General features: G+C 47.7%; 1 protein-coding gene across 4 annotated transcripts in view; it reads right to left on the reverse strand.

Moving 5' to 3' along the window:
• The window catches only part of DENND1A (DENN domain containing 1A), a 1299692-nt gene that overhangs the window by 615927 nt on the left and 658466 nt on the right, over window positions 1-25299 (reverse strand). For all 4 annotated transcript variants that reach the window (XM_063936848.1, XM_063936849.1, XM_063936850.1 and 1 more), the window contains exon 10: window positions 5008-5108. In XM_063936848.1, the coding sequence (XP_063792918.1) occupies window positions 5008-5108 (101 nt within the window). The remainder of the gene's footprint in view (window positions 1-5007; window positions 5109-25299) is intronic.

A 25299-nucleotide genomic window follows, 5' to 3' on the forward strand; every position in this document is an offset into this window, starting at 1 on the left:
CAATTAGGACAAGGTACCATAAGATGCAAAGAATATAAAATAGAAGAAGCAGGGTAATAGTAATTACCAAGTTCATTAAAAAGCATTTACACTTTTCTGTGTATTTCTTTTCTAGCAATATTTCTTCACCTGGTTATGTTTTGATATAAAAAAAAAAAAAAAAACAATATCAATAAGCAACCTTTTTTTTTGTTTTGTTTTTTAAATGATGCAGATAACCTAAATCAGAATTGAAATAAGAGTTTTACAGAAATAGTGTACATAGTTCCGGGGGGGGGGGGGGGGGACCTACAAATAAATCACAAAGGAGTTAATAAAAAAAATGTCTAGGAAAAAATATTGGCTTTTGGGTTTCCAAGCAAACATTTGCAATGAAGCATCATTAGTATAAAAGTTAAAAGCACAAACAGAGCAGTGGGAGAAGCTTCCACTGTTTTCCATATCTCCCACAGAGCGGCTTCCTTAGTAACTTAATTATAAAATGTGATGAGGCATCAGCTTGTGTAGGACAGAGCGCAGTGCGGACTCTCTCACTGGAGGATAAGGAGCTACAGGCTCAAGGAATCCTGCGGCGTCTGTTTGACTTACGTGTCTTCTCTCTGTTGTGTTGATACTATTTTACACAGCAATTAAACTCATTAAAAGCACACACAATTAAAAGCATCTCTGTCCAAATTATTGGACAAGTTTGCCATATTAAGGTCCACACAACTTTATTATATGCATCAGCTGCAGGAGCGGTATACCCACTGGTAAAGAGGCCAATAATAGAATCATTTTCTTATCATTCAGGCTCCATAAAAGCAGGGAACAGAGTTAAAGATCTGTTACTAGTTCACACACAGAGATATATATAGTTATGTTCAACTAATCTTCTGCTTTATTTTCATTACAAATTGTCCAGTTTTACGTATGATGTATAGATTGCAGAGTATATATTCCTCATTTGTCTCCCAACTATTTGACTCATGTTTAGTTCCCGAATGGATAGCATCATTCAACATACATATTACTAGATGTTAGAGAACTTGTTGTACTTGTGAATGTCAGCTTTTGTATTGCAAATGTATGTCTGTAAAACATCAAGCTGTCAATGAAGATATCAAGACGCATCCTTTTATAATAAACAATAAGCCATATAAAATGTTAGGTGGCACCTAGATCTGTTCAATAAGTGTAATACACTCCAAGAAGGATCTAAGCAAGATGTAATTACCAAAATGTGTTATACAAACTGACCAGACATTTGTGGTATTTTGCAAACACTCTACTCTGGTATATTTATAACGTTAAAGGACTGTGGGGCAGATGTAAAAACCTGGAGAAGGCATAAGGAAGTGATAAACCAGTGATATGTGCAAGGTGATAAAGGCACCAGCCAATCAGCTCCAATATGTAAATGAACAGTTAGGATCTCATTGGCTGGTGCCTTTATCACCTTGCACATATCACTAGTTTATCACTTTCTTATGCCTTCTCCAGGTTAATAAATCTGCCCCTGGGTCACAAATCAGTGGCCACTGACAGCGGTTATACTGTACAACGGAACAAGTTAATGTGCTTTCTTCCAGCCTCTTCATAGGACGTAAAGGTTACAAAGCATTGTTTTATTGTTACATCCTGTTACTCCCTTTTCCACCCAATGGGATCATATTATGCTGGAAGATGAACTGGATTATTTTTCCATAAAGAAATATTTATGGTTTCCTTTGCGAATAAAGAAGAAGGAATATTAGTTCAATATCATTATTTCCATAAATTTCGAACTATTTAAAAACTCCATTTGGTGTTGCTGAGTTTTGAACATCTGAGACTAGAGTTAGGGCTCTTTCATTCTAGTTTTATCAGTGTCTCCAGCTTCGCCATGCACTTGGTGACCAGTTTGTTGGGGTCGGACATTCACTTTCTGTTTCCCCACTGCTTCAGTTGCTACAGTCAATGAGTGCGAGCCGAATCATCTCTGCTGTTTACATTATTAGCTGCCTGAGCAGCAGATGCATTAGGTGGTCTTAGAGTTAGGTGAGTGGTGGATATTGGGTGCTGACTGAGAAATCCTGTGTGAGGTTCCAGCACATATACTGTAGATCATGGGTCCTCAACCTGCGGCCCTCAAGCTGCTGTGGAACTACCCAACCCAGCATGCCCTGTCTCAGTTTTAGCATGCCTTAATAGAAAAACTGTGTCAGGGCATTCTGGGATGTGTAGTTCCACAGCAGCTTGCGGGCCGCAGGTTGAAGACCCATGCTGTAGATCTACATACTCCATAGAGTCTACTTGAACCTGGTCAGATTGGCTAAATGTAGAAGAAGTGTGGCATCCACTTGTTCTAAGTGCATCCTACCTGCAGCTGACTTTTGGCATATGCTATGGGCCTTCCTTTACTTATCAGAATTCTGATCTGCTGTGACCACTTGTATTACAGGTACTGGCATTTGTCTTCTCTTAATACATCCACGTATATCAGTGGTTCTCAAACTCGGTCCTCAGGACCCCACACGGTTCATGTTTTCCATGTCACCCAGCAGCTGCACTGTGTATCACCAACTGCCACATTTTAAAAATCTACAGGTGACCTGCAAAACATGAACCGTTCGGGGTCCTGAGGACCGAGTTTGAGAACCTGTGACGTATATGGTTTTTAGGCCTCTGTCTTCTATATTTCCTCAATAATACATTGCAACTTATACCAACAACCTGTGCATGTTAGATAAGGTGTGCAGTGCATGGCGGTGGTTGCTACCAGGGCTCCATGTCTTGGATTATCTACCATAGTACACAAGTACACAAGTAGTTAATTCATGATACCAGACAATGGGACTTATTCAGAGCTGTATGCACACAAATTTTTGCAGTTGTGCCATTATCAGCCTATTCTGCATGCATCTGTGTAGCACTGTGCATCTCTTGCAATGGTGGTAGTATAGAGGATTTATTTGCAAAGTGAATCATAGTCAGGGATTGTGTGGGAAAGGTAACGGGGAGTGGCAGTAAAACGCTGGTGTGTCACAACAGTTTTTCGGGGCGTCTCAGCCTGCAACAGTGGCCATGCTGCGCAACTATAGGACTACAAAGAAATGCAATAATCAACCAATCTGCAACTAATGCTGCGTCATTGTACACAGCTGATGGGACCTGCAAAGCAGTCAATGGGCGTCTCAATCCAAATCAGGGCGGCTGCAGCATTTACACATTTCCGCACAGTATCTGCGTACACATTCACAGCTGTGACGGCATCAGCGTACATCCTGAATAAGGCCCAATGCACCATATACGTCTGATAAGATTTGGATTTAGTGGCGCAACTCCCCATATGTACTGGAGTAGGAGCCCCGCCCCCAATGAACCCTTATTGTCTGCCTGTGGGTGTTGTAATTGAGTCATCAGGAGATGATCTACTTTTGCTTAACAGTATGTTAATCCATTTGTTCTCTTTTCTAAAGTTTACTCTGTTTAAAAATGGTTATACAGGTTGAGTATCCCTTATCCAAAATGCTTGGGACCAGAGGTATTTTGGATATGGGATTTTTCCGTATTTTGGAATAATTGCATACCATAATGAGATATCATGGTGATGGGACCTAAGTCTAATCACAGAATGCATTTATGTTTCATATACACCTTATACACACAGCATGAAGGTCATTTTAGCCAATATTTGTAATAACTTTGTGTATTAAACAAAGTTTGAGTACATTGAGCCACAGAAAACAGAAAAAACAGTCTCACTCAAAAAAGTCCGTATTTCGGAATATTCCGTATTTCGGAATATTTGGATATGGGATACTCAACCTGTAGTCTTTTTCCTGGCTAAATGCTTGTTACTTTCTATTGTTTTCTAGACATTCTTACATACTATAGTATGTGAGAGCTATCTATGGGTGAGTATGTATCCTCATTTTATAGTCTGTTTCTTTGTTTCTTGGATTATTTTCTGGTGTGTTGATAATCACTCAAAAAAATAATCAAATAAAAACAAAACAGATTTTGATCACAACAAATTAGTAGCTAACAGTCTAAACAGGTTTCAAAGTCTCAATCACTGCAAATATACAGTAAACAATGTCACGCTGACCTGTATCACACCTTTACCTGGTGCCAAGAGGAGCAATCTGGGACATGTGCTTTGGAAATTTGCAATTTTACTTGCTGAAATGATCCCTTACTAGCAAGCCACTGAGCCTGCAGCGTGGTGAGCGCAGCTAGCCCGTAAGGGGGCTCTTTGCGCTCGCCCGCTGCCGGCATACTGGCGGCCGGGATGCAGTTGTCAGATACTGACAGCCGGCATCCTGGCCGCCGGCAAATCATACTGCTCCCATTCACACCATAGGAAGAGCCAGCGCTTGGAGATGATCTCAATTCCATGCGTCGGCTCGGGACGTGTTAGCGATGACGTCACCAACCCGGCAATAAGCCAGTTCGGACCGCCAATCACAACGGGGTCTCAGCCGGGTTGCACCCGGGAATGACCCATGTACAAAATCCCAGATGCGACCCAGCAATGCAGTGTGAAAGGGGTATAATTTAGCTGTCTCAACTGGCAATGGAAATAGTGCCCATACAATCTCTTCTAGAAAGCCTTCCTATAAATATATTTGTAAAAATTCAGCAAAGGCTAATTCAGAGAAATTATTCATTAATCTAGTACAGATATTTCAAATCTTTTTAATGATACACACCTGTAAAATGATCGTGACACACCAATAATACATTATAGGCACAGTAAGCTTAAGTAGTTAAAAGAAACTGTAAAACAGCCTTTGCAATATCTTTCAGTAGCAATTGCTCACATATCTTTCCCAAATATTTTAAAGGCATTTCCTACTCCACTCTCCCCCACACATTACTTTCTTTTATAAATTCAGTCTGGTAGTGTGTCCTGGAAAATCACTGGAACTCACTTACATGAGATTAGTAACAAACCATTCCAATCAATCCCATAAAACGCCATCTTGAACATACACTGTTCCACTTTAGAATGAGAATTAAATAAAACATGTCCAGACTCACCAGCAGTAGTCCAAGAGGTGTGGAGGAAGAACGGGAATGTAAACATGTTGCCAGTACATTGGGAATAACATGGCAGATGATCCATGGATGCAGGCAGTCAGCTACAGGAATATAATGATTGTGAAATTTTATTATAGTGGTAATACTAATTATAGTAACAATAACAGTAATAATAATGATAGAAGTAATAAAAATAATAATAATAATAATAAAAAATCAACCAGGGGTGTGCCTAGTTATACCCCTTTCACCCGGCCATAAATACCATAGGTTTTCGCATGTGAATCGCGCAGCAACCTGGGATACTGTGCAGTGTGAAAGCACCCTGTTGAAATTACCCAGGTCGAGCAATCCAGTATTTCAACACGGGTAGCTAGCAGGGTTGAACACGGTTGCAATTTGGCTTCATAGGATGCAGTTAATTTGTCGGCTGTCAGGATCCCGGTCAGGATACGGACGCCGGAATCCCGACATCCGGCATTGATGACGCACAGGGGCTATTCCCACTTGTGGGTGTCCACAACATCCATAGAGTGGGAAAAGAACCTGTGGCGAGCGCAGTGAGCCACCAAGTCTGCAGCGTGGCGAGCGAAGCTGGCCTGCAAGGGACTCTTTGCGCTCGCTCGCTGGCAGCATACTGGCGGCCGGGATGTCGTTGTCAAGATACTGATGGCCGGCATCCCGGCCGCTGGTAAATCATACTGATCTCCTGTTCACACCATAGGAAGAGCCAGCGCTTGGAGATGATCTCAATTCCAAGCGCAGGCTCAGGACGTGCCAGTGATGACGTCACCAACATGGCAATAAGGCGGTTCCGACCGCCACGCTGAAAGGGGTCTCAGCCGGGTGGCAACAGGGAATGACCCATGTACAAAATCCCTGATGCGACCCAATGTGAAAGGGGTATAATTTAGCTGTCTGAACTGGCAATGGAAATAGTGCCCATATGATGCTCGGGACAGGCATATGAATATCCTTACAAAGAATTAAGGTTCAAAAAGGGTTGAGATTGCCTAAAGGATAAAATAAAAAAGGGGCAGACTAGATGGGCCAAGTGGTTCTTATCTGCCGTCAAATTCTATGTTTCTATGGTCTCTTCCAGAAAACCTTCCTATAAACATATTTGTAAAAATTCTACACACATTTATTGAAATTACAGGTTTTAATGCTATAAACGCTGCAATGAAGATAAATCACGTCAGACCAGTTTCCATCTTTATTTGGTGACAAAATAGACAAAATCAACATGTGAAATAGCGACATATTTTAGGAAAAAATGTGTGAAAAAAAGTAAGAAAACGAAATAGGAAACGAAAGGCCAGAGATACTCTCTACCTGCTGATCAGCATGCCTGGGTTCCAAGAAGGTTACTGGTCATAACACAAATTATGTGTGATTTAAATAGACAATGGGTACACAAAAAATGCAATAAGTGCGGTACGACTGGTCGGCAGTTATCATCTCCACTCGGATAATATGTCGACATGATGAATTGTCGTCAAACCATCTCTGGTGGTCTCTTACCTTCTCCGGCGGATTGAGCGTCTTCTTATGGGTACTGGGTGCTCTGTGACAGCGGCTTGCAGTGCGGACCTGTGATGCTCCTGCATTCTGGTATTTCTCCCCGATACCTACCCCTAAGATAACCCTCCCCATGGGGCCTATCCCTTACACCACAGCCTAAACCAGTGATGGCTAACCTTGACACTCCAGCTGTTGTTGAACTACACATCCCAGCATGCCCTGCTACAGTTTTGCTATTTGGCCATGCTAAAACTGATGCAGGGCATGCTGGGATGTGTAGTTCAACAACAGCTGGAGTGTCAAGGATAGCCATCACTGGCCTAAATCCTAGCCTCTCCCTGCAGCAACATTTCAGATGTCACCATTTTGAACCTGTTGACAGTTTGGGGATGTTGACCTGGTGTATGTCGGCAATTTGAACCATGTTGATATTATGAATGTTTTCTGTGTGACCGGGTAACATGAATACTGAGTACAGGTCAGCACCAGTAGTATACATCGTGTACTCTTATAAAGTGGGCCGATACAGGCCGGAACTGCGTTCCATCACTTGTAACTGGTGGCGGAACCAGTTCCGCCTCCGCCTGCTCTCCTTAACCAGCCACAGCAACTAAGTACAGGCAGCTCTGTCTCTCTGGCTGCTCCGCTTCCCCAGAACTCGGGGGTGCCACCAAGGTCCACCCCCTGACTGATCCTGCAGGCAGCAGCGCCGCGGTATTGCTCGGCAGACTCAAAAGCTGGCAAGAGATGAGCTGCAGGCGGGACAGCCCTGCCAGCCACATATACTCCAGCACTCACAGAGGCACCTGGTCGGCCACAAAAGGGAGCAGTTCCGGCGGGCGCCCGCACCTCACCCCGTGCACGAGGAATTTGTAGTCTTCCTATAGCCCAGGGTCAGAGCTGGGGAAGCAGTCTCTGGAAGCAGCATGTCCCCTGCAGGCATTATCCTGTGAGTGCTCTCTCAGCTCTACAACGCCTGAGGCTGTCACACAGCAGCCAGACCCTGTGAGTAACACAAACTGTACAATGGCTCAATGAGAGGGGCTGTCAGTGAGTGTACAGTGGCTCAGTGAGGAGGTGCTGTCAGTGAATGGGGAGGTGCTGTCAGTGAATGGGGAGGTACTGTCAGTGAGTGGAGAAGTGCTTTTAGTGAGTGGGGAGGTACTGTCAGTGAGTGTACAGTGGCTCAGTGAGGAGGTGCTCTCAGTGAGTGCTGAGGTGCTGTCAGTAAGTGTACAGTGGCTCAGTGAGTGGGGAGGTGTTGCCAGTGAGTGTACAGTGGCTCAGTGAGAGGTGCTGTCGGGAGGTGTTGTCAGTGAGTGTACAGTGGCTCAGTGAGGAGGTGCTGTCAGCGAGTGTACAGTAGCTCAGTGAGGAGGTGCTGTCAGTGAGTGGGGAGTTACTGGCTGGCAGTGAGTGTACAGTGGCTCAGTGTGAAGGTGCTGTGAGTGAGTGTCGAGTTGCTGGCAGTGAGTGAACAGTGGCTCAGTGAGGTGGTGCTGTTAGTGAGTGGGGAGTTGCTGGCAGTGAGTGTGCAGTGGCTCGGTGCTGCCAGTAAGTGTACAGTGGCTCAGTGAGTGCCAGTATGTGTTTTGTTGATGGTGGAAAAGAGTTACACCACCTCTCCAGGACCACTTTAAGCCCTGCTTATAACCATGTTTTAAAAAATAAGATTTTAAACCTACCGGTAAATCTTTTTCTCCTAGTCCGTAGAGGATGCTGGGGACTCCGTAAGGACTATGGGGTATAGAAGGGCTCCGCAGGAGACATGGGCACTATAAAGAACTTTAGAATGGGTGTGCACTGGCTTCTCCCTCTATGCCCCTCCTCCAGACCTCAGTTAGAGAAACTGTGCCCAGAGGAGTCGGACAGTACGAGGAAAGGATTTTTGTTAATCTAAGGGCAAGATTCATACCAGCCCACACCATCCACACCGTATAACATGGAATATACGAACCAGTTAACAGTATGAAACAAAACAGCATCAGCCCGAGACTGATCAAAACTGTAACATAACCGTTATGTAAGCATAAACTATATACAAGTCTTGAAGAAGATAGTCCGCACTGGGACGGGCGCCCAGGATCCTCTACGGACTAGGAGAAAAAGATTTACCGGTAGGTTTTAAATCTTATTTTCTCTTACGTCCTAGAGGATGCTGGGGACTCCGTAAGGACCATGGGGTTTATACCAAAGCTCCAAACCGGGCGGGAGAGTGCGGATGACTCTGCAGCACCGATTGAGCAAACATGAGGTCCTCATCAGCCAGGGTATCAAACTTGTAGAATTTTGCAAAAGTGTTTGAACCCGACCAAGTCGCCGCTCGGCAAAGCTGTAATGCCGAGACGCCTCGTGCAGACGCCCAAGAAGAGGCCACCTTCCTAGTGGAATGGGCCTTAACCGAATTTGGTAACGGCAATTCAGCCGTAGAATGAGCCTGCTGAATCGTGTTACAGATCCAGAGTAGGGATAACTTCCTCCGGAATACCTTCCTCAGCTAGGATTCGGTGTTCAACCGCAATGCCGTCAAACGCAACCGCGGTAAGCCTTGGAACATGCAAGGCCCCTGCTGCAACAGGTCTTCCGTGAGAGGAAGAGGCCACGGATCTTCTGTGAGCATCTCCTGAAGATCCAAATACCAGGCCCTTCGAGGCCAATCTGGAACAATGAGTATTGTCTGTACTCTTTTTCGTCTTATGATTCTCAGCACTTTTGAGATGAGAGGCAGAGGAGGGAACACATAGACCGACTGAAACACCCATGGTGTCACTAGGGCGTCTACCGCTACTGCCTGAGGGTTCCTTGACCTGGCACAATACCTCCGAAGCCTTTTGTTGAGGCGTGACACCATCATGTCTATTTGAGGAAGTCCCCAAAGACTTGTTATCTCTGCAAAGACCTCTTGATGAAGTCCCCACTCTCCTGGATGGAGATCGTGTCTGCTGAGGAAGTCTGCTTCCCAGTTGTCCACTCCCGGTATGAAGACTGCTGACAGAATGCTTACGTGATTTTCCGCCCAGCGCAGAATTCTGGTGACTTCCGCCATTGCCACTCTGCTCCTTGTCCCGCCTTGGCGGTTTACATTAGCCACGGCTGTGACGTTGTCTAATTGAATCAGAACTGGTAGGTCGCGAAGAAGATATTCCGCTTGTCGTAGGCCGTTGTAAATGGCCCTCAATTTCAGCAAGTTGATGTGTAGACAAGCCTCCTGGCTTGACCATAGCCCCTGAAAATGTCTTCCTTTTGTGATTGCTCGCGTCCGTGGTCACCAGAACCCAGTCTTGAATGCCGAACCTGCGACCCTCTAGAAGGTGAGCACTCTGCAGCCACCACAGGAGAGACACCCTGGCCCTGGGGGACAGGCTTATCTTTTGATGTAGTTGCAGATGGGACCCTGACCACTTGTCCAGAAGGTCCCACTGAAACGTCCTAGCATGGAACCTGCCGAAGGGGATGGCCTCGTAGGCTGCCACCATTTTTCCCAGAACTCGAGTGCATTGATGAACAGACACTCTTTTTGGTTTTAGCAGGTCCCTGACCATGTTCTGGAGATCCTGGGCTTTTTCCATTGGTAGAAAAACCCTCTTCTGTTCCGTGTCCAGAATCATGCCTAGGAATGATAGTCGAGTTGTTGGAATCAACTGTGACTTTGGCAGATTGAGAATCCAACCGTGTTGTTGAAACACTCTCAGGGAGAGCGACACGCTTTTCTGCAATTGATGTCTCGATCTCGAATTTATCAGGAGATCGTCTAAGTACGGGATAATTGTGACTCCCTGCGCAGGAGCACCATCATTTCCGCCATCACTTTGGTGAAAATCCTCGGGGCCGTGGAAAGCCCAAACGGCAACGTCTGAAACTGGTAATGACAGTCCTTTACCGCGAACCTCAGGTACTCCTGAGGAGGAGGAAATATGGGGACATGAAGGTAGGCATCCTTCACGTCCAGCGACACCATAAAATCCCCTCCTTCCAGACTGGCTATCACAGCCCGGAGTGATTCCATCTTGAATTTGAACTTTTTCAAGTACAGGTTTAGGGATTTTAAATTTAAAATGGGTCTGACCGAACCATCCGGCTTCGGGACCACGAACAGGGTTGAATAGTACCCTTTTCCTTGTTTGACCAGGGAAACCTTGACAATCACTTGCTGTTGACACAGCTTTTGAATTGCATCTAATACTACTTCCCTCTCCGGGGAAGAGGCTGGCAAGGCCAACTTGAAAAATCGGCGAGTGGGCACCTCTTCGAACTCCAGTTTGTAACCTTGGGATACAATTTCCAACGCCCAAGGATCCACGTCTGACAGAACCCAGACCTGGCTGAAGAGTCGAAGACGTGCCCCCACCGGCGCGGACTCCCTCACTGGAGCCCCAGCGTCATGCAGTGGATTTAGCAGAAGCCGGGGAGGACTTCTGCTCCTGGGAACTAGCCGAAGCAGGTGTTCTCTTACCTCTACCCTTACCTCTGGCGAGGAAAGAGGAGCCCCGACCTCTTCTGGACTTATGCGACCGAAAGGATATTGTGGAGTTTTCTTTTGCTGTGGCGGAACAAAAGGCAAAAATGTAGATTTACCCGTGGTAGCTGTGGAAACCAGGTCCGCGAGACCATCCCCAAACAAAACTTCACCCTTGTAAGGTAAAACCTCCATATGCTTCTTTGAGTCGGCATCACCCGACCATTGGAGGGTCCACAGAGCTCGTCTCGCCGAAACTGCCATGGCGTTGGCTCTGGAACCAAGCAGCCACACGTCTCTTTGAGCGTCTCTCATATATAAGACTGCGTCTTTAATGTGACCTAAAGTCAGTAAAATGGTATCCTTGTCCAGGGTATCAATGTCAGCTAATAAGGAATCTGTCCACGCTGCCACTGCGCTACAAACCCATGCCGATGCTATTGCCAGCCTGAGCAAAGCACCCGTATGTGTATAAATAGATTTTAAGGTAGTTTCCGGTCTACAATCCGCAGGATCCTTGAGGGCTGCGGTGTCTGGAGACGGTAGCGCCACCTTCTTGGACAGACGCGTTAAAGCCTTGTCCACCCTGGGCGAGGATTCCCACCGTACCCTGTCCTTTGCAGGGAAAGTATACGCCATAAGGATCCTCTTGGGAATGTGCAGTTTTTTGTCTGGAGTTTCCAAAGCTTTTTCAAATAATTAGTTCAGTTCATGAGATGGAGGAAAGTTACCTCCGGTTTCTTTTACTTATACATGCGCACCCTCGTGTCAGGGACAGAGGGTTCATCTGTGATATGCAAAACATCTTTTATTGCCATAATCATATAATGAATACTTTTGGCCACCTTTGGGTGTAACCTTGCCTCATCATAGTCGACACTGGAGTCAGAATCCGTGTCGGTATCAGTGTCTGCTATTTGGGATAGGGGACGCTTTTGAGACCCTGACGGGCCCTGTGACCCAGTCAAATCCGTGGATTGACTCCCTGCTGTTTCCCTGGACTCAGCTTTGTCCATTCTCTTATGTAATAAGGTCTCATTTGCATTTAAAATATTCCACATATCATACCATTAATGAGTCGGCGTTGCCAACGGAGACACCACAATCATCTGCTCCACCTCCTCCTTGGATGAGACTTCTGCTTCAGACATGCCGACACACGCAGACCCCCCCCCCCCCCACACACACACAGGGATATATCTATAAGGGGACAGTTTTCCAACAAGGCCCTTTGGAGAGACAGAGAGAGAGTATGCCAGCACACACCCAGCACCAACTGACACTGGAACCAATTCCCAGATAAAGCGCTTTTATATATATTAACTGTGATATACACTCACTGCGCCTACATGTGCCCCCCCCCCCCCCCCCCCCCGCACCCCCCTCTTTTTCAGCCCTGTATCACCGTTCAGCAGGGGAGAGTCCGGGGAGCCAGCTTCTCTGCAGATCACTGTGGAGAAAATGGTGCTGGTTAGTGCTGTGAGACCAAGCTCCGCCCCCTCAGCGGCGGGCTTCGGTCCCGCTCAAATGTACAAATAATGGCAAGGAATGTATATATCTACTGCCTCCGCAGCCTATATATTAAAAATGCCAGTCCAGATGTTTATATTGCTGCCCAGGGCGCCCCCTCTGCACCCTGCACTCATCAGTGCCTGTCAGTGTGTGTAATGTGTGGGAGCAATGGCCTCAGGGAAGATCTGAAGTCTTCTGCCGCCTTTGAAGTCTTCTTTCTTCTTATACTCACCCGGCTTCAATCTTCCGGCTCTGCGAGGAGGACGGCGGCGCGGCTCTGGGACGAACGGCGGGGGGAGACCTGCGTTCCGATCCCTCTGGAGCTAATGGTGTCCAGTAGCCTAAGAAGCAGAGCCTATCATTTAAGTAGGTCTGCTTCTCTCTCCTCAGTCCCACGATGCAGGGAGCCTGTTGCCAGCAGTGCTCCCTGAAAATAATAAACCTAACAAAGTCTTTTTTCAGAGAAACTCAGTAGAGCTCCCCTGTAGTGCACCCATTCTCCTCTGGGCACAGAATCTAACTGAGGTCTGGAGGAGGGGCATAGAGGGAGGAGCCAGTGCACACCCATACTAAAAGTTCTTTATAGTGCCCATGTCTCCTGCGGAGCCCGTCTATACCCCATGATCCTTACGGAGTCCCCAGCATCCTCTAGGACGTAAGAGAAAAAACCTAGTTGCATAATTCTGCACATAAAGTTGCAGAAACACCTTTTGCCATTATTATAGCAGTGTGTCTGCATCAGCCGTGGCCATATATTTGGACAATTCTAGACCACTCTTCCATGCAAAAAGGTCCAACAAATGGGAGGGGATCTCCACAGCACAGGGGTATTATAGAAGATCAATAATGTCTAGGTTGACAGTCATGAGGTCGTCACACGAAAAGGTCAATAGGTCCAAAAAATTGACACAGGAAATAGCCGATACAAAAGAAAGTTGACAACAATTTTTGGGGGTGTCATTTTCACTGTTAGAGCACAAGGAACCCCAATTAGTGTCACTGCGCAACTAGTCTCACTGCGCATGGCAAATGTTACTGTTCCCAACTGTAGTCCACATGGATGGTAAAGTATGAGAAAGGTGTAAAAAATTGAAAAAACAATAAAAAGTTATGTCGGCCATGTGTGTGTCGAGCATTGCCATGTCAACTATATGGGTTGGCCATTGCCATGTTGACATTTTGTACCTGTAGACCTTTCATAGGTCGACCCTTTTATTCATGTCGACCTTTTCTCAGTGCCAACCTAATGCATGTCAACCACAGGAGGTCGACCAATTGACTTTTGACCTAGACCTTGTCTGTCTATACACTGTAATCCCCATTATAATCTCTTTGTAAGAAATTCCTTTCCCTTTCATAATGGGACTGTAGCTGTGTTTAGAGTTAACCAACCAGATTTTTTTATTTATTTTTTCATTATTTTTTAACAGTTACTTATATAGCGCAGCATATTCCGTTGCGCTTAATTACATTTAAAAATAGGATTTTACTTACCGGTAAATCTATTTCTCGTAGTCTGTAGAGGATGCTGGGGACTCCGTAAGGACCATGGGGAATAGACGGGCTCCGCAGGAGATAGGGCACTTTAAGAAAGCTTTGGATTCTGGGTGTGCACTGGCTCCTCCCTCTATGTCCCTCCTCCAGACCTCAGTTAGAGAAACTGTGCCCAGAGGATATGAACAGTACGAGGAAAGGATTTATGTAACCTAAGGGCGAGATTCATACCAACCACACCGTATAACTTGTGATAAACTACCCAGTTAACAGTATGAACAAGTAACATAGCCTCGGTTCAAGACCGACCAACTATAACATAACCCTTATGTAAGCAATAACTATGGCCCTCATTCCGAGTTGTTCGCTCGCAAGCTGCTTTTAGCAGCTTTGCACACGCTAAGCTGCCGACTACTGGGAGTGAATCTTAGCTTATCAAAATTGCGAACGAAAGATTAGCAAAATTGCGAATAGACACTTATTAGCAGTTTCTGAGTAGCTCCACACTTACTCGGCATCTGCGATCAGTTCAGTCAGTTTCGTTCCTGGTTTGACGTCACAAACACACCCAGCGTTCGGCCAGACACTCCTCCGTTTCTCCAGCCACTCCCGCGTTTTTCCCAGAAACGGTAGCGTTTTTTTCGCACACACCCATAAAACGGGCAGTTTCCGCCCAGAAACACCCACTTCCTGTCAATCACATTACGATCACCAGAACGAAGAAAAAACCTCGTAATGCCGTGAGTAAAATACCTAACTGCATAGCAAATTTACTTGGCGCAGTCACACTGCGGACATTGCGCATGCGCATTAGCGACTAATCGCTCCGTTGCGAGAAAAAAATAACGAGCTAACAACTCGGAATGACCCCCTATATGCAAGTCTTGCAGAAGAAGTCTGCACTTGGGACGGGCGCCCAGCATCCTCTACAGACTACGAGAAATAGATTTACCGGTAAGTAAAATCCTATTTTCTCTAACGTCCTAGAGGATGCTGGGGACTCCGTAAGGACCATGGGGATTATACCAAAGCTCCCAAATGGGCGGGAGAGTGCGGATGACTCTGCAGCACCGATTGAGCAAACAGGAGGTCCTCCTCAGCCAGGGTATCAAACTTATAGAACTTTGCAAAGGTGTTTGACCCCGACCAAGTAGCAGCTCGGCACAGTTGTAGTGCCGAGACCCCTCGGGCAGCCGCCCAAGAAGAGCCCACCTTCCTAGTGGAATGGGCCTTAACCAATTTAGGCAATGGCAATCCTGCCGTAGAATGCGCCTGCTGAATCGTGTTACAGATGCAGCGAGCAATTGTCTGCTTTGAAGCAGGAGCGCCAACCTTGTTGGCCACATACAGAACAAACAGAGCTTTAGTCTTCCTGATCCTAGCTGTTCTGGTCACATAAATCTTCAAAGCCCTGACCACATCCAGGGACTCGGAGTCCCCCAAGTCCCGTGTAGCCACAGGCACGACAATAGGTTGGTTCATATGAAAAGATGAGACCACCTTGGGCAGAAATTGAGGACGAGTCCTCAACTCTGCCCTATCCACGTGAAAAATCAGGAATGGGCTTTTATATGATAAAGCCGCTAATTCCGAAACACGCCTTGCAGAAGCTAAGGCCAACAACATAACCACTTTCCAAGTGAGGTATTTCAACTCAACTGTTTTGAGTGGTTCAAACCAAGGTGACTTGAGGAAACTTAATACCACGTTAAGATCCCAAGGCGCCACCGGAGGTACAAAGGAAGGCTGAATATGCAGCACTCCCTTCACAAAAGTCTGTACTTCAGGAAGAGAAGCCAATTCTTTTTGAAAGAAAATGGATAAGGCTGAAATTTGGACCTTTATGGACCCTAATTTTAGGCCCAAATTCACTCCCGTTTGAAGGAAGTGAAGCAGACGGCCCAAATGGAACTCCTCCGTAGGAGCAGCTCTGGCCTCACACCAAGAAACATACTTCCGCCATATACGGTGATAATGTTTCGATGTCACATCCTTCCTAGCCTTGATCAGGGTAGGAATGACCTCCTCCGGAATCCCTTTTTCAGCTAGGATCCGGCGTTCAACCGACATGCCGTCAAACGCAGCCGCGGTAAGTCTTGGAACCGACAGGGCCCCTGCTGCAGCAGGTCCTGCCTTAGAGGAAGAGGCCACGGATCTTCTGTGAGCAACTCTTGCAGATCCGGATACCAAGTCCTCCTTGGCCAATCTGGAACAATGAGAATTGTTCTGACCCTTCTTAGTCTTATTAATCTCAACACCTTGGGTATGAGGGGCAGAGGAGGAAACACATAGACCGATCTGAACACCCATGGTGTCACCAGAGCGTCTACCGCTACCGCCTGAGGGTCTCTTGACCTGGCGCAATACCTCTTTAGCTTTTTGTTGAGACGGGATGCCATCATGTCTATTTGCGGCAGTCCCCACCGATCCACGATCTGTGTGAAGACTTCTTGATGAAGTCCCCACTCTCCCGGATGCAGGTCGTGCCTGCTGAGGAAGTCCGCCTCCCAGTTGTCCACCCCCGGGATGAACACTGCTGATAATGCGCTTGCATGGCCTTCCGCCCAGCGCAGAATCCTGGTCGCATCTGCCATGGCCACTCTGCTCCTTGTGCCGCCTTGGCGGTTTACATGAGCCACTGCCGTGATATTGTCCGACTGAATCAGAACCGGTTTGTTCTGAAGCCACTCCTCCGCCTGGCGTAGGGCGTTGTAAATGGCCCTTAACTCCAGGACATTGATGTGGAGACAAGTCTCTAGGCTTGACCAGAGACCTTGGAAATTTCTTCCCAGTGCAACAGCCCCCCAACCTCGGAGGCTTGCGTCCGTGGTCACCAGGATCCAGTCCTGAATGCCGAACCTGCGACCCTCTAGGAGGTGAGCACTGTGCAGCCACCACAGGAGAGATACCCTGGCCCTGGGAGACAGGGTGATCCGTTCCTGCATATGTAGATGGGACCCGGACCATTTGTGTCCAATAGGTCCCATTGGAAAGCCCTCGCATGGAACCTGCCGAAGGGGATGGCCTCGTATGAAGCCACCATCTTCCCCAGAAACTTTGTGCAATGATGCACCGTAACCTTTTTTGGCTTTAAAAGGTTCCTGACCAGGGCTATGAGCTCCACCGGAAGAAAAACTCTTTTTTGGTCTGTGTCTAGAATCAGGCCCAAAAAGGTCAGACGCGTTGCAGGTACTAGCTGGGATTTCGGTAAATTGAGAATCCAGCCGTGCATCTGCAACGTCTTCACGGACAGAGACACGCTGTCCAGCAACTTCTCCCGAGATCTCGCCTTTATAAGGAGATCGTCCAAGTACGGGATAATTGTGACTCCCTGCTTGCGCAGGAGCACCATCATTTCCGCCATTACCTTGGTGAAAATTCTCGGGGCCGTGGAAAGACCAAACGGCAACGTCTGAAATTGGCAGTGACAATCCTGTACTGCAAATCTCAGAAACGCCTGGTGAGGGGGGAAAATCGGAACATGAAGGTACGCCTCCTTTATGTCCAGGGACACCATCCAATCCCCTCCCTCCAGGCTGGCGATGACCATTCTGAGCGATTCCATTTTTAACTTGAACCTCTTCAAGTACAGGTTCAGGGATTTTAGATTTAGAATGGGTCTGACCGAACCATCCGGTTTCGGTGCCACAAACAGGGATGAATAATAACCCTCTCCTTGCTGGAGATGAGGAACCTTGATTATCACCTGTTGAATGTACAATTTGTGAATTGCCGCTATCACTAGCTCCCTCTCAGACGGGGAAGCCGGCAGGGCCGATTTGAAAAACCTGCGAGGGGGCATGTCTTCGAATTCCAGTCTGCATCCCTGGGAAACAATCTCTATTGCCCAGGGATCCACCTGTGATTGAACCCAGACGTGGCTGAAAAGACGAAGACGTGCCCCCACTTGATCTGATCCCCCCCCAACCCCCCGGAAAGCCCCAGCGTCATGCTGTGGACTTTGCGGAAGTAGGGGAGGACTTCTGCTCCTGGGAACTAGCTGAGTGCAGCTTTTTTCCCTTGCCTTTACCTCTGGCAACGAAGGACGATCCTCGTACCTTCTTGTTTTTATTGGAACGAAAGGACTGCATTTGATAATGTGGTACCTTATTAGAATGCTGCGGGGGAACATAAGGTAAAAAATTCGATTTACCGGCCGTAGCAGTAGAGACTAGGTCCGAGAGGCCTTCTCCAAACAACTCCTCCCCCTTGTAAGGCAATGACTCCATATGCCGCTTTGAGTCGGCGTCTCCCGTCCACTGTCGGGTCCACAAGAGCCGCCTAGCAGAAATATACATAGCGTTTATTCTAGAGCTTAGTAAACAAATGTCTCTCTGAGCATCCCTCGTATACAAGGCAGCATCTCTGATATGCTCCATGGTCATTAGAATGGTATCCCTATCTAAGGTGTCCATCTCCGTAGATAAGGAGTCTGCCCATGCCACGACAGCACTACAAACCCAGGCCGACGCCATGGCCGGCCTAACTATAGTTCCTGAATGTGTGTAAATGTGCTTCATGGTAATTTCCTGCTTGCGATCAGCAGGATCCTTGAGGGAAGCAGTATCCGGAGAAGGCAGTGCCACCTTCTTGGATAAGCGTGTCAGCGCCTTGTCTACTTTAGGCGCAGATTCCCATCGTATCCGAAACTTCTGTGGAAAAGGATACGCCATGAGAATCCTTTTGGGAACATGGAGTCTCCTATCCGGAGATTCCCAAGCCTTTTCGCATAATTCGTTTAGCTCAAATGAGGACGGAAACGTGACCTCAGGCTTTTTCGATTTATACATGTGGACCCTCGTGTCAGGGACAGGGGGTTCCTCCGTGATATGCAAAACCTCTTTTATGGCAATAATCATGTACCTAATACCTTTTGCCACCTTCGGCTGTAATTTTGCATCCTCATAGTCGACACTAGAGTCAGTATCTGTGTCGGTATCTGTGTCAGCGACCTGGGATATGGGGCGCTTTTGAGACCCTGAAGGTCCTGGCACCACAGGGACAGGCACGGACTGGCTACCTGACTGATCCCTAGCTTCAGCCTTGTCTAATCTTTTATGCAGGAGATTTACATTTGCATTCAAGACATTCAGCATATCCACCCAGTCCGGTGTCGGCGTTGCCGACGGCGACCTGACATTCAAGCACTCCCCCTCCACATTAAGCGAGCATTCCTCATCAAACATGTCGACACACACGTACCGACACACTGCACACACCCAGGGAAACTTTTTCTGAAGACAGTATCCCCTGAAAGGCCCTTTGGAGAGACAGAGAGAGAGTATGCCAGCACACACCCCAGCACAACAACCTGGAGACCAACAAAGAATGCTTTTCCCCAGCAGCGCTGTATTATACTTTATCCGCCAATTATGTGCCCCCCCCTCTCTTTTTAAACTCCCTTCACCGTGTGTAAGCAGGGGGAGAGTCCGGGGAGCTTCCTCTCAGCGTTCTGTAGAGAGAGCTCGGCGGCGAGCTTCTGTCCCGCTCAAAATCGTGTAAAATGGTGGGGGCTAAATTATATACATGTACAGTGCCCAGCTGTACATGTATATACCTATTTGCCATCTAAGAGGTGTTATTATTGCTGCCCAGGGCGCCCCCCCCCTGCGCTCTGCACCCATACAGTGACCGGAGTGTGTGAGGTGATGTGGAGCAATGACGCACAGCTGCAGTGCTGTGCGTTACCTCTGTGAAGCTGAAGGCTTCTGCCGCCTGAGACGTCTTCTTGCTTCTGTTCTTCTGGCTCTGTGAGGAGAACGGCGGCGTGGCTTCGGGGGTGGACGCCCAGGACGAACCTGTGTTCACCCCCTCTGAAGCTAATGGTGTCCAGTAGCCGAGGAAGCAGATCCTATCAGTTAAGTAGGTCTGCCCCTCTCTCCTCAGTCCCTCGATGCAGGGAGCCTGTTGCCAGCAGTGCTCCCTGTGAAAAAAGTAAAAATCCAAACAAAAATGCTTTCTGTAGCAAAGAACTCGAGAGCTCCCTGCAGTGCGCCCTTCATCCTCTGGGCACAGTGTAAAAACTGAGGTCTGGAGGAGGGACATAGAGGGAGGAGCCAGTGCACACCCAGAATCCAAAGCTTTCTTAAAGTGCCCTATCTCCTGCGGAGCCCGTCTATTCCCCATGGTCCTTACGGAGTCCCCAGCATCCTCTAGGACGTTAGAGAAATAATGTTCAAAGGTAACTGGCATACACCAGCTAGCAATAAAAGGGCTTAACCCAAAACTAAAACTAGTCCATAAAGAACTTTCAAAACATCTACAGGATCTCACTGTTGAAAAGTAACAAACAGAAATGAAAGGTTAATGTGTGCCATGATTTATCTTCCCTGCAGCCATGTCATCACAAACCCCTGCAATTTCAATAAGAGTGCGTGGACTTTATTTCTCATACGTCCTAGAGGATGCTGGGGACTTCAAAAGGACCATGGGGTATAGACGGATCCGCAGGAGCTTGGGTACACTACAAAGACTTAAACTGGGTGTGAACTGGCTCCTCCCTCTATGCCCCTCCTCCAGACCTCAGTTAGACTTTGTGCCCAGGAGTGATGGGTCACACACTAGGGGAGCTCTCCTGAGTTTCTCTGAAAGACTTTATTGTTAGGTTTTTTATTTTCAGAAAGACCTGCTGGCTACAGGCTCCCTGCATCGTGGGAGTGAGGGGAGAGAAGCAGGACCTACTTCTGTGAGTTTCAAGGCTCTGCTTCTTGGCTACTGGACACCATTAGCTCCAGAGGGTTCGATCACTTGGTGCGCCTAGCTGCTTGTTCCCGGAGCCACGCCGTCACCCCCCTCACAGAAGCCAGAAGAAAGAAGCCGGGTGAGTATGAGAAGAACAGAAGACTTCAGGGACGGCAGAAGACTTCAGTAACAGATTGTGCTACACTCCATGCTCCCACCCACCAACGCACTCACAGGGTGCAGGACGCTGAGGGGGGAGCGCCCTGGGCAGCAGGTTGCTGATGTCTTTTTTTATTGTAGCTAGCAAAAACAGTATCTGGGTGCCTGAGCACCGTGTCCCATACCCCCGCCAGCATGTACTGCGCGCTGCGCGCCATTACTCCCCCGCCGCAGGCTTCCATTGGTGCGGGGTGCTAGGGGGGGGGAGCGCCCTGGGCAGATGGGTTAAGGCCTCTGTGACTCTGGAGGTGCCGGAGCTCCGTGCTCCGGACACCAGACACTATGTATAGCGCACTAGGCGCCATTTTCCCCCAACTTGCAGAGTAAGCTGGCGGGGCCGGGGCTTCGTGTCTCGGACCCCGCCAGCGTGGTGCAGCGCACTGGGCGCCATCTCTCCTCCGCCACTGGCCCCATGGGTGCAGGACGCTGGGGGGGAGCGTCCTGGGCAGCGGATTACAATTTCCACAGGTAAGCTGGCGGGGCCGGGGCTCCGTGTCTCGTACCCCACCAGCGTGTTCACCGGCCCCATGGGTGCAGGACGCTGGGGGGGGAGCGTCCTGGGCAGCTTTTCTTAACTCTTCCCGGGCGGGGGAGCATACCCGGACTCCGGGTGTCTTCACCCCGCCAGGGCACCGCAGCGTGAGCGCTGCGCTCCATCGCTCCCACACACCAACGGTTTCCGTGGGTGCGGGGCGCGGGGGGCGCCCTGGGCTGAGTGTTGGATATATAGGGATATATACAGGGGATTAATCCCTGTATATAAGTCCCTAGATAAATTTCAGATATCTGTTGGGCGGGCTTAAGCGCGTCGGGAGGGGGCGGAGCTTAGCCCTTACACAGGAGTGGGCGCCATTTTCCCTCAGGTCCCCGCCAAAATTTACTGAAGGAGGGGGGACACAGTGCTTTTAATGCTATATGGGTGTAATATAGCATTAGGTTACTTAATGGGCCCATAATCCTGGTTGTGTTAACATAAAGTCACTGTTTCCCTTTTTATTTACCCACTATTGGTTAGTCGACATGTGTCGACAGGTGTGAGGGCTTTGTCAAAAACTCCTGTGGGGATAACTGTCGGATTCGCCGACGCTTGCCGGTACTTGATACAAACGACTAAGTATTAGCAGGTTGCGTTTGTGTGCTTGAAAACAAGTAAACACGCTAGGGGAGACACGGCGGTCGGTCGATGCCCTGTAGGCATCAACAGTAATTCCTGGGTAAAAGAATTAACAGGCTGTTATTGCCTTGTACCTGTATTGGTATATATATATATATATATATATATGATATATATATATATATATATATATATATATAAGGAGGGGGAGTGTTATTACAATTATAGATGTATGCTTCCCTCAGACCCCTTGGGGTTCCAGGGTTATTATTATTTTTGACCGCTTAATATTCCGTGCTGTCGACATTTACTCAGTTTGTGTCGGCCGTAAAGTTCCTGGTAGATCCACATCGGGGGCACGTCAGTACATGGTCATACACATTCACAACACATTACTGTCACTAGGGACCTGACGGGTCTGGACAATCCACTTGCGTATAGGTTGTGTCTATATGTATATATGTGTAGATATAACTTTATATATGCATGATTACGATATGGGTGTTTTATTGTGTATTACATTATGTATATCCATGAATGCTGAAATAATGGTATTCTTCTCATGTGCTGGTCGCTCTGTTGATTAAGCTCTAGATTGGCCGGGACGAGTTGGTTTCGATCCTCTCAAGGAGTCCGAATATTAGTCTCTTCACAACGCGGAGAGAAAATTATGACAATCAACTCCTGGTCGACGCAGAGCCCGGTCGCAAAGGATCATACACAGGCAGCTAAGTGAAATTTTATTTCTATACTTTGACCTTATTTACAATGTATGCACTTGAGGGAGTGTGGTAGTCGGGAAAGCATCCGATAGAATTACCCTACCCAGAGTGGGTAGGCTTGCCTATGTTTATTTTTCCTTATAACATTACAGCAGGCTGCCACGTGACAGTAGGTGGTGTGACCGGAAAAATGCGGAGGAGGTCTCCGGGAGATGCTGGTGGGAGGTATACAGCTGTTTGGTGTGGCCTCTCTTCAGTCAATCTCGGCGGTATCCGCTGGTAAGTCTAAATTCGTGAGTTAGCCTCCTTCACAACGGTGGATGACGCATTATTTTGTGGATGCAGTCGTTTAACCGGTTCGATACCGTTCCTTTTCCTTTTCTGTGTAGACAGTGGAAGGTGAAAAGGTAAGTGTTCTGCAGCCTGGTTAGGTTCGCAGAAGTGGACGTAGTTTCTGTTTCCACTACATACACCACTTGTCGCTGAGTCTATCTGGCTGGTCCCCACTTGTCTACTAAATTTTAGTTAGTCCAGGAATAGACTAGGACCTGTGGGTTATTTATAGAAGCCAAAGGGGAACATTCTGGGTTACGGTTGTTTCCCCTTACTGTTTTTCTAATAGATCTTGCCTCTCCCCTATGGAAGGGGAGGTAGCACGCGACGCCATACAGAGGTGCGTCACGTTCAGGATGTCCCGGTATAAAGGTGCATATCGTTGTTTACCTCTGACTGTTCTTCGGCGCAGGAATTGGCCTGTTGTTCCCAACGACGCAGATGTCAAAAGTGGTTTCAGAGTAGATACTGACCGGTTAAGGTTCGGTGTTTTTCCTGTGGAAAGAGGTCTGAGGATCCAGAGTTGGGTCAGCTTTGAGGTGACACCTCATCAATAGGTTCCATTAATAAGACAGATGGATGCGGCATAAGAGGCCTTTTTCGGTGAGCAGGTCTAATACCAGAGTGGTTTTCATGGGACCAGTTGGAAAGGTGGTCCGGGTCTCACCTGCGCATGCACCGGAATATAATCAAAACGGCCAGGACATCGCTCCTGTGGTGTCTGCTCGGTTCTTTCCTTCTAGAGGAATGAAGGTTAGGGATCCAGGTTTAGATCCTGGTGTCCGTGCATATAGATCTCCGAAGCTGGGGAGCAGTCCTTTGCAAGGGACGTATTTCCAGATGATGAGGTCAAGTTGGGAAACTTGTCTGCTGTAAGCTTTCTTGAATTAAGATCTATTTTAGTCGAACGTATTCTTCATGTTCTGCCCGTGGTAATTCTGACAGAAGACTTGTCAGCAGTGGCGTAAGTAAGCCGCTAGGGCGCAACAAGGAAAAAGCGGAAATGGCAGAAGATGCACAGTTTGCTGTTAAGTGGGAAGTCTGGTAAAAGCTATGTTAGCAGTCTTCGCTCCTGAGGTAAACGACGGAGAAATAGATTTTCTTTGTGGACACGATATCCAGCCGGGAAAAATACTGTCATCATCGAGAAGCTTTCCCAGACGTGACAAGTCTTTGTGGAGTGTCGCATTTGGACATGTTGGCGTCTCGCCTCAACGAGAGGCCTCCAGGAGATTGTTCCAGGTTAAGGGACACTCAGGATATAGCGGTGGACATCCTCGTAACACCGTGGGTGTTTTTAGTCGGTCTAGGTGGCCTCTCCGCTTTCACCTTTCTGACAGTGGTAAGCGTAAGATGATCGAAGGTTCCGATGATCCTCTGAGATCCGGTCTAACCAGCGAGGGTTGGCTATCCAGTTTTTCATGGTTTACTCACAGAAAATTACTGCCCTCTTCCTTTAAGTGAGGTAATGTTACAACAAGATCGGGGTGTGTATCAGGACTTACCGCGGCTGCCTTTAACGGCGGGGCGGTTGAATGTCGTATCCTAAGCCGAATGGGTGTTCCCAGTGAAGTCGTTTCTTAAATTCTTCAGGCTAGGAAAGAACTGACGGCACAGCGTTACCACCGTTGTTGGAGTAATTATGTGTCTCGGTGTGTATCTAGGAAGGCTCCTATGGAGGACTTTCAGCTAGGTCGTGCTTATCCATACTTTACAAGCCGATGTGGAGGCAAGCCTAATAAGTTTCTTTACGAAATTTCTCTCTTGGAAAGTGGTCAGGCTATTGACGTTGACGTCCGCAAGGCGGGTGTCGGAAGTGGTGGTTTTGTCTCACAAGAGCCTTGTTTGATCTTTCAGGTGGATAGAGAGGAATTGAGTACTCGGTTGGTAGTTCTACCAAGAGTGGTTTCTGGGTTTCGCAGAAATCGGCCTATTTTGATGCCGGGGGTTACTTAGGCATTAGCTCGTTCAAATTCCCTTGATTTAGCCAGGGATTTGAGTATGTAGGTCATCAATTTGGCTCAGTTGGGAGAAACAGAGGCCCTGTTTGTCTGGTATGTTCCCAGCTTACTTTGGGGGACTGCGTTATGCAGTTTGTTACATGCTGAATCTGTGATGCGGTTGGGCATGTTCGTTCTAAGGCTGCTTTGCCGTCACCGTAGTCGGTGGAGGTTCCTTCTTTTGGGAAGAAGGGCTTTTCTTGGGCGAATGCCCGAGGGGTCTCGGCGGTTCAACTT

This window comes from Pseudophryne corroboree, chromosome 8 (assembly GCF_028390025.1).
Source record: "Pseudophryne corroboree isolate aPseCor3 chromosome 8, aPseCor3.hap2, whole genome shotgun sequence".
Classification (NCBI taxonomy): domain Eukaryota; kingdom Metazoa; phylum Chordata; class Amphibia; order Anura; family Myobatrachidae; genus Pseudophryne; species Pseudophryne corroboree.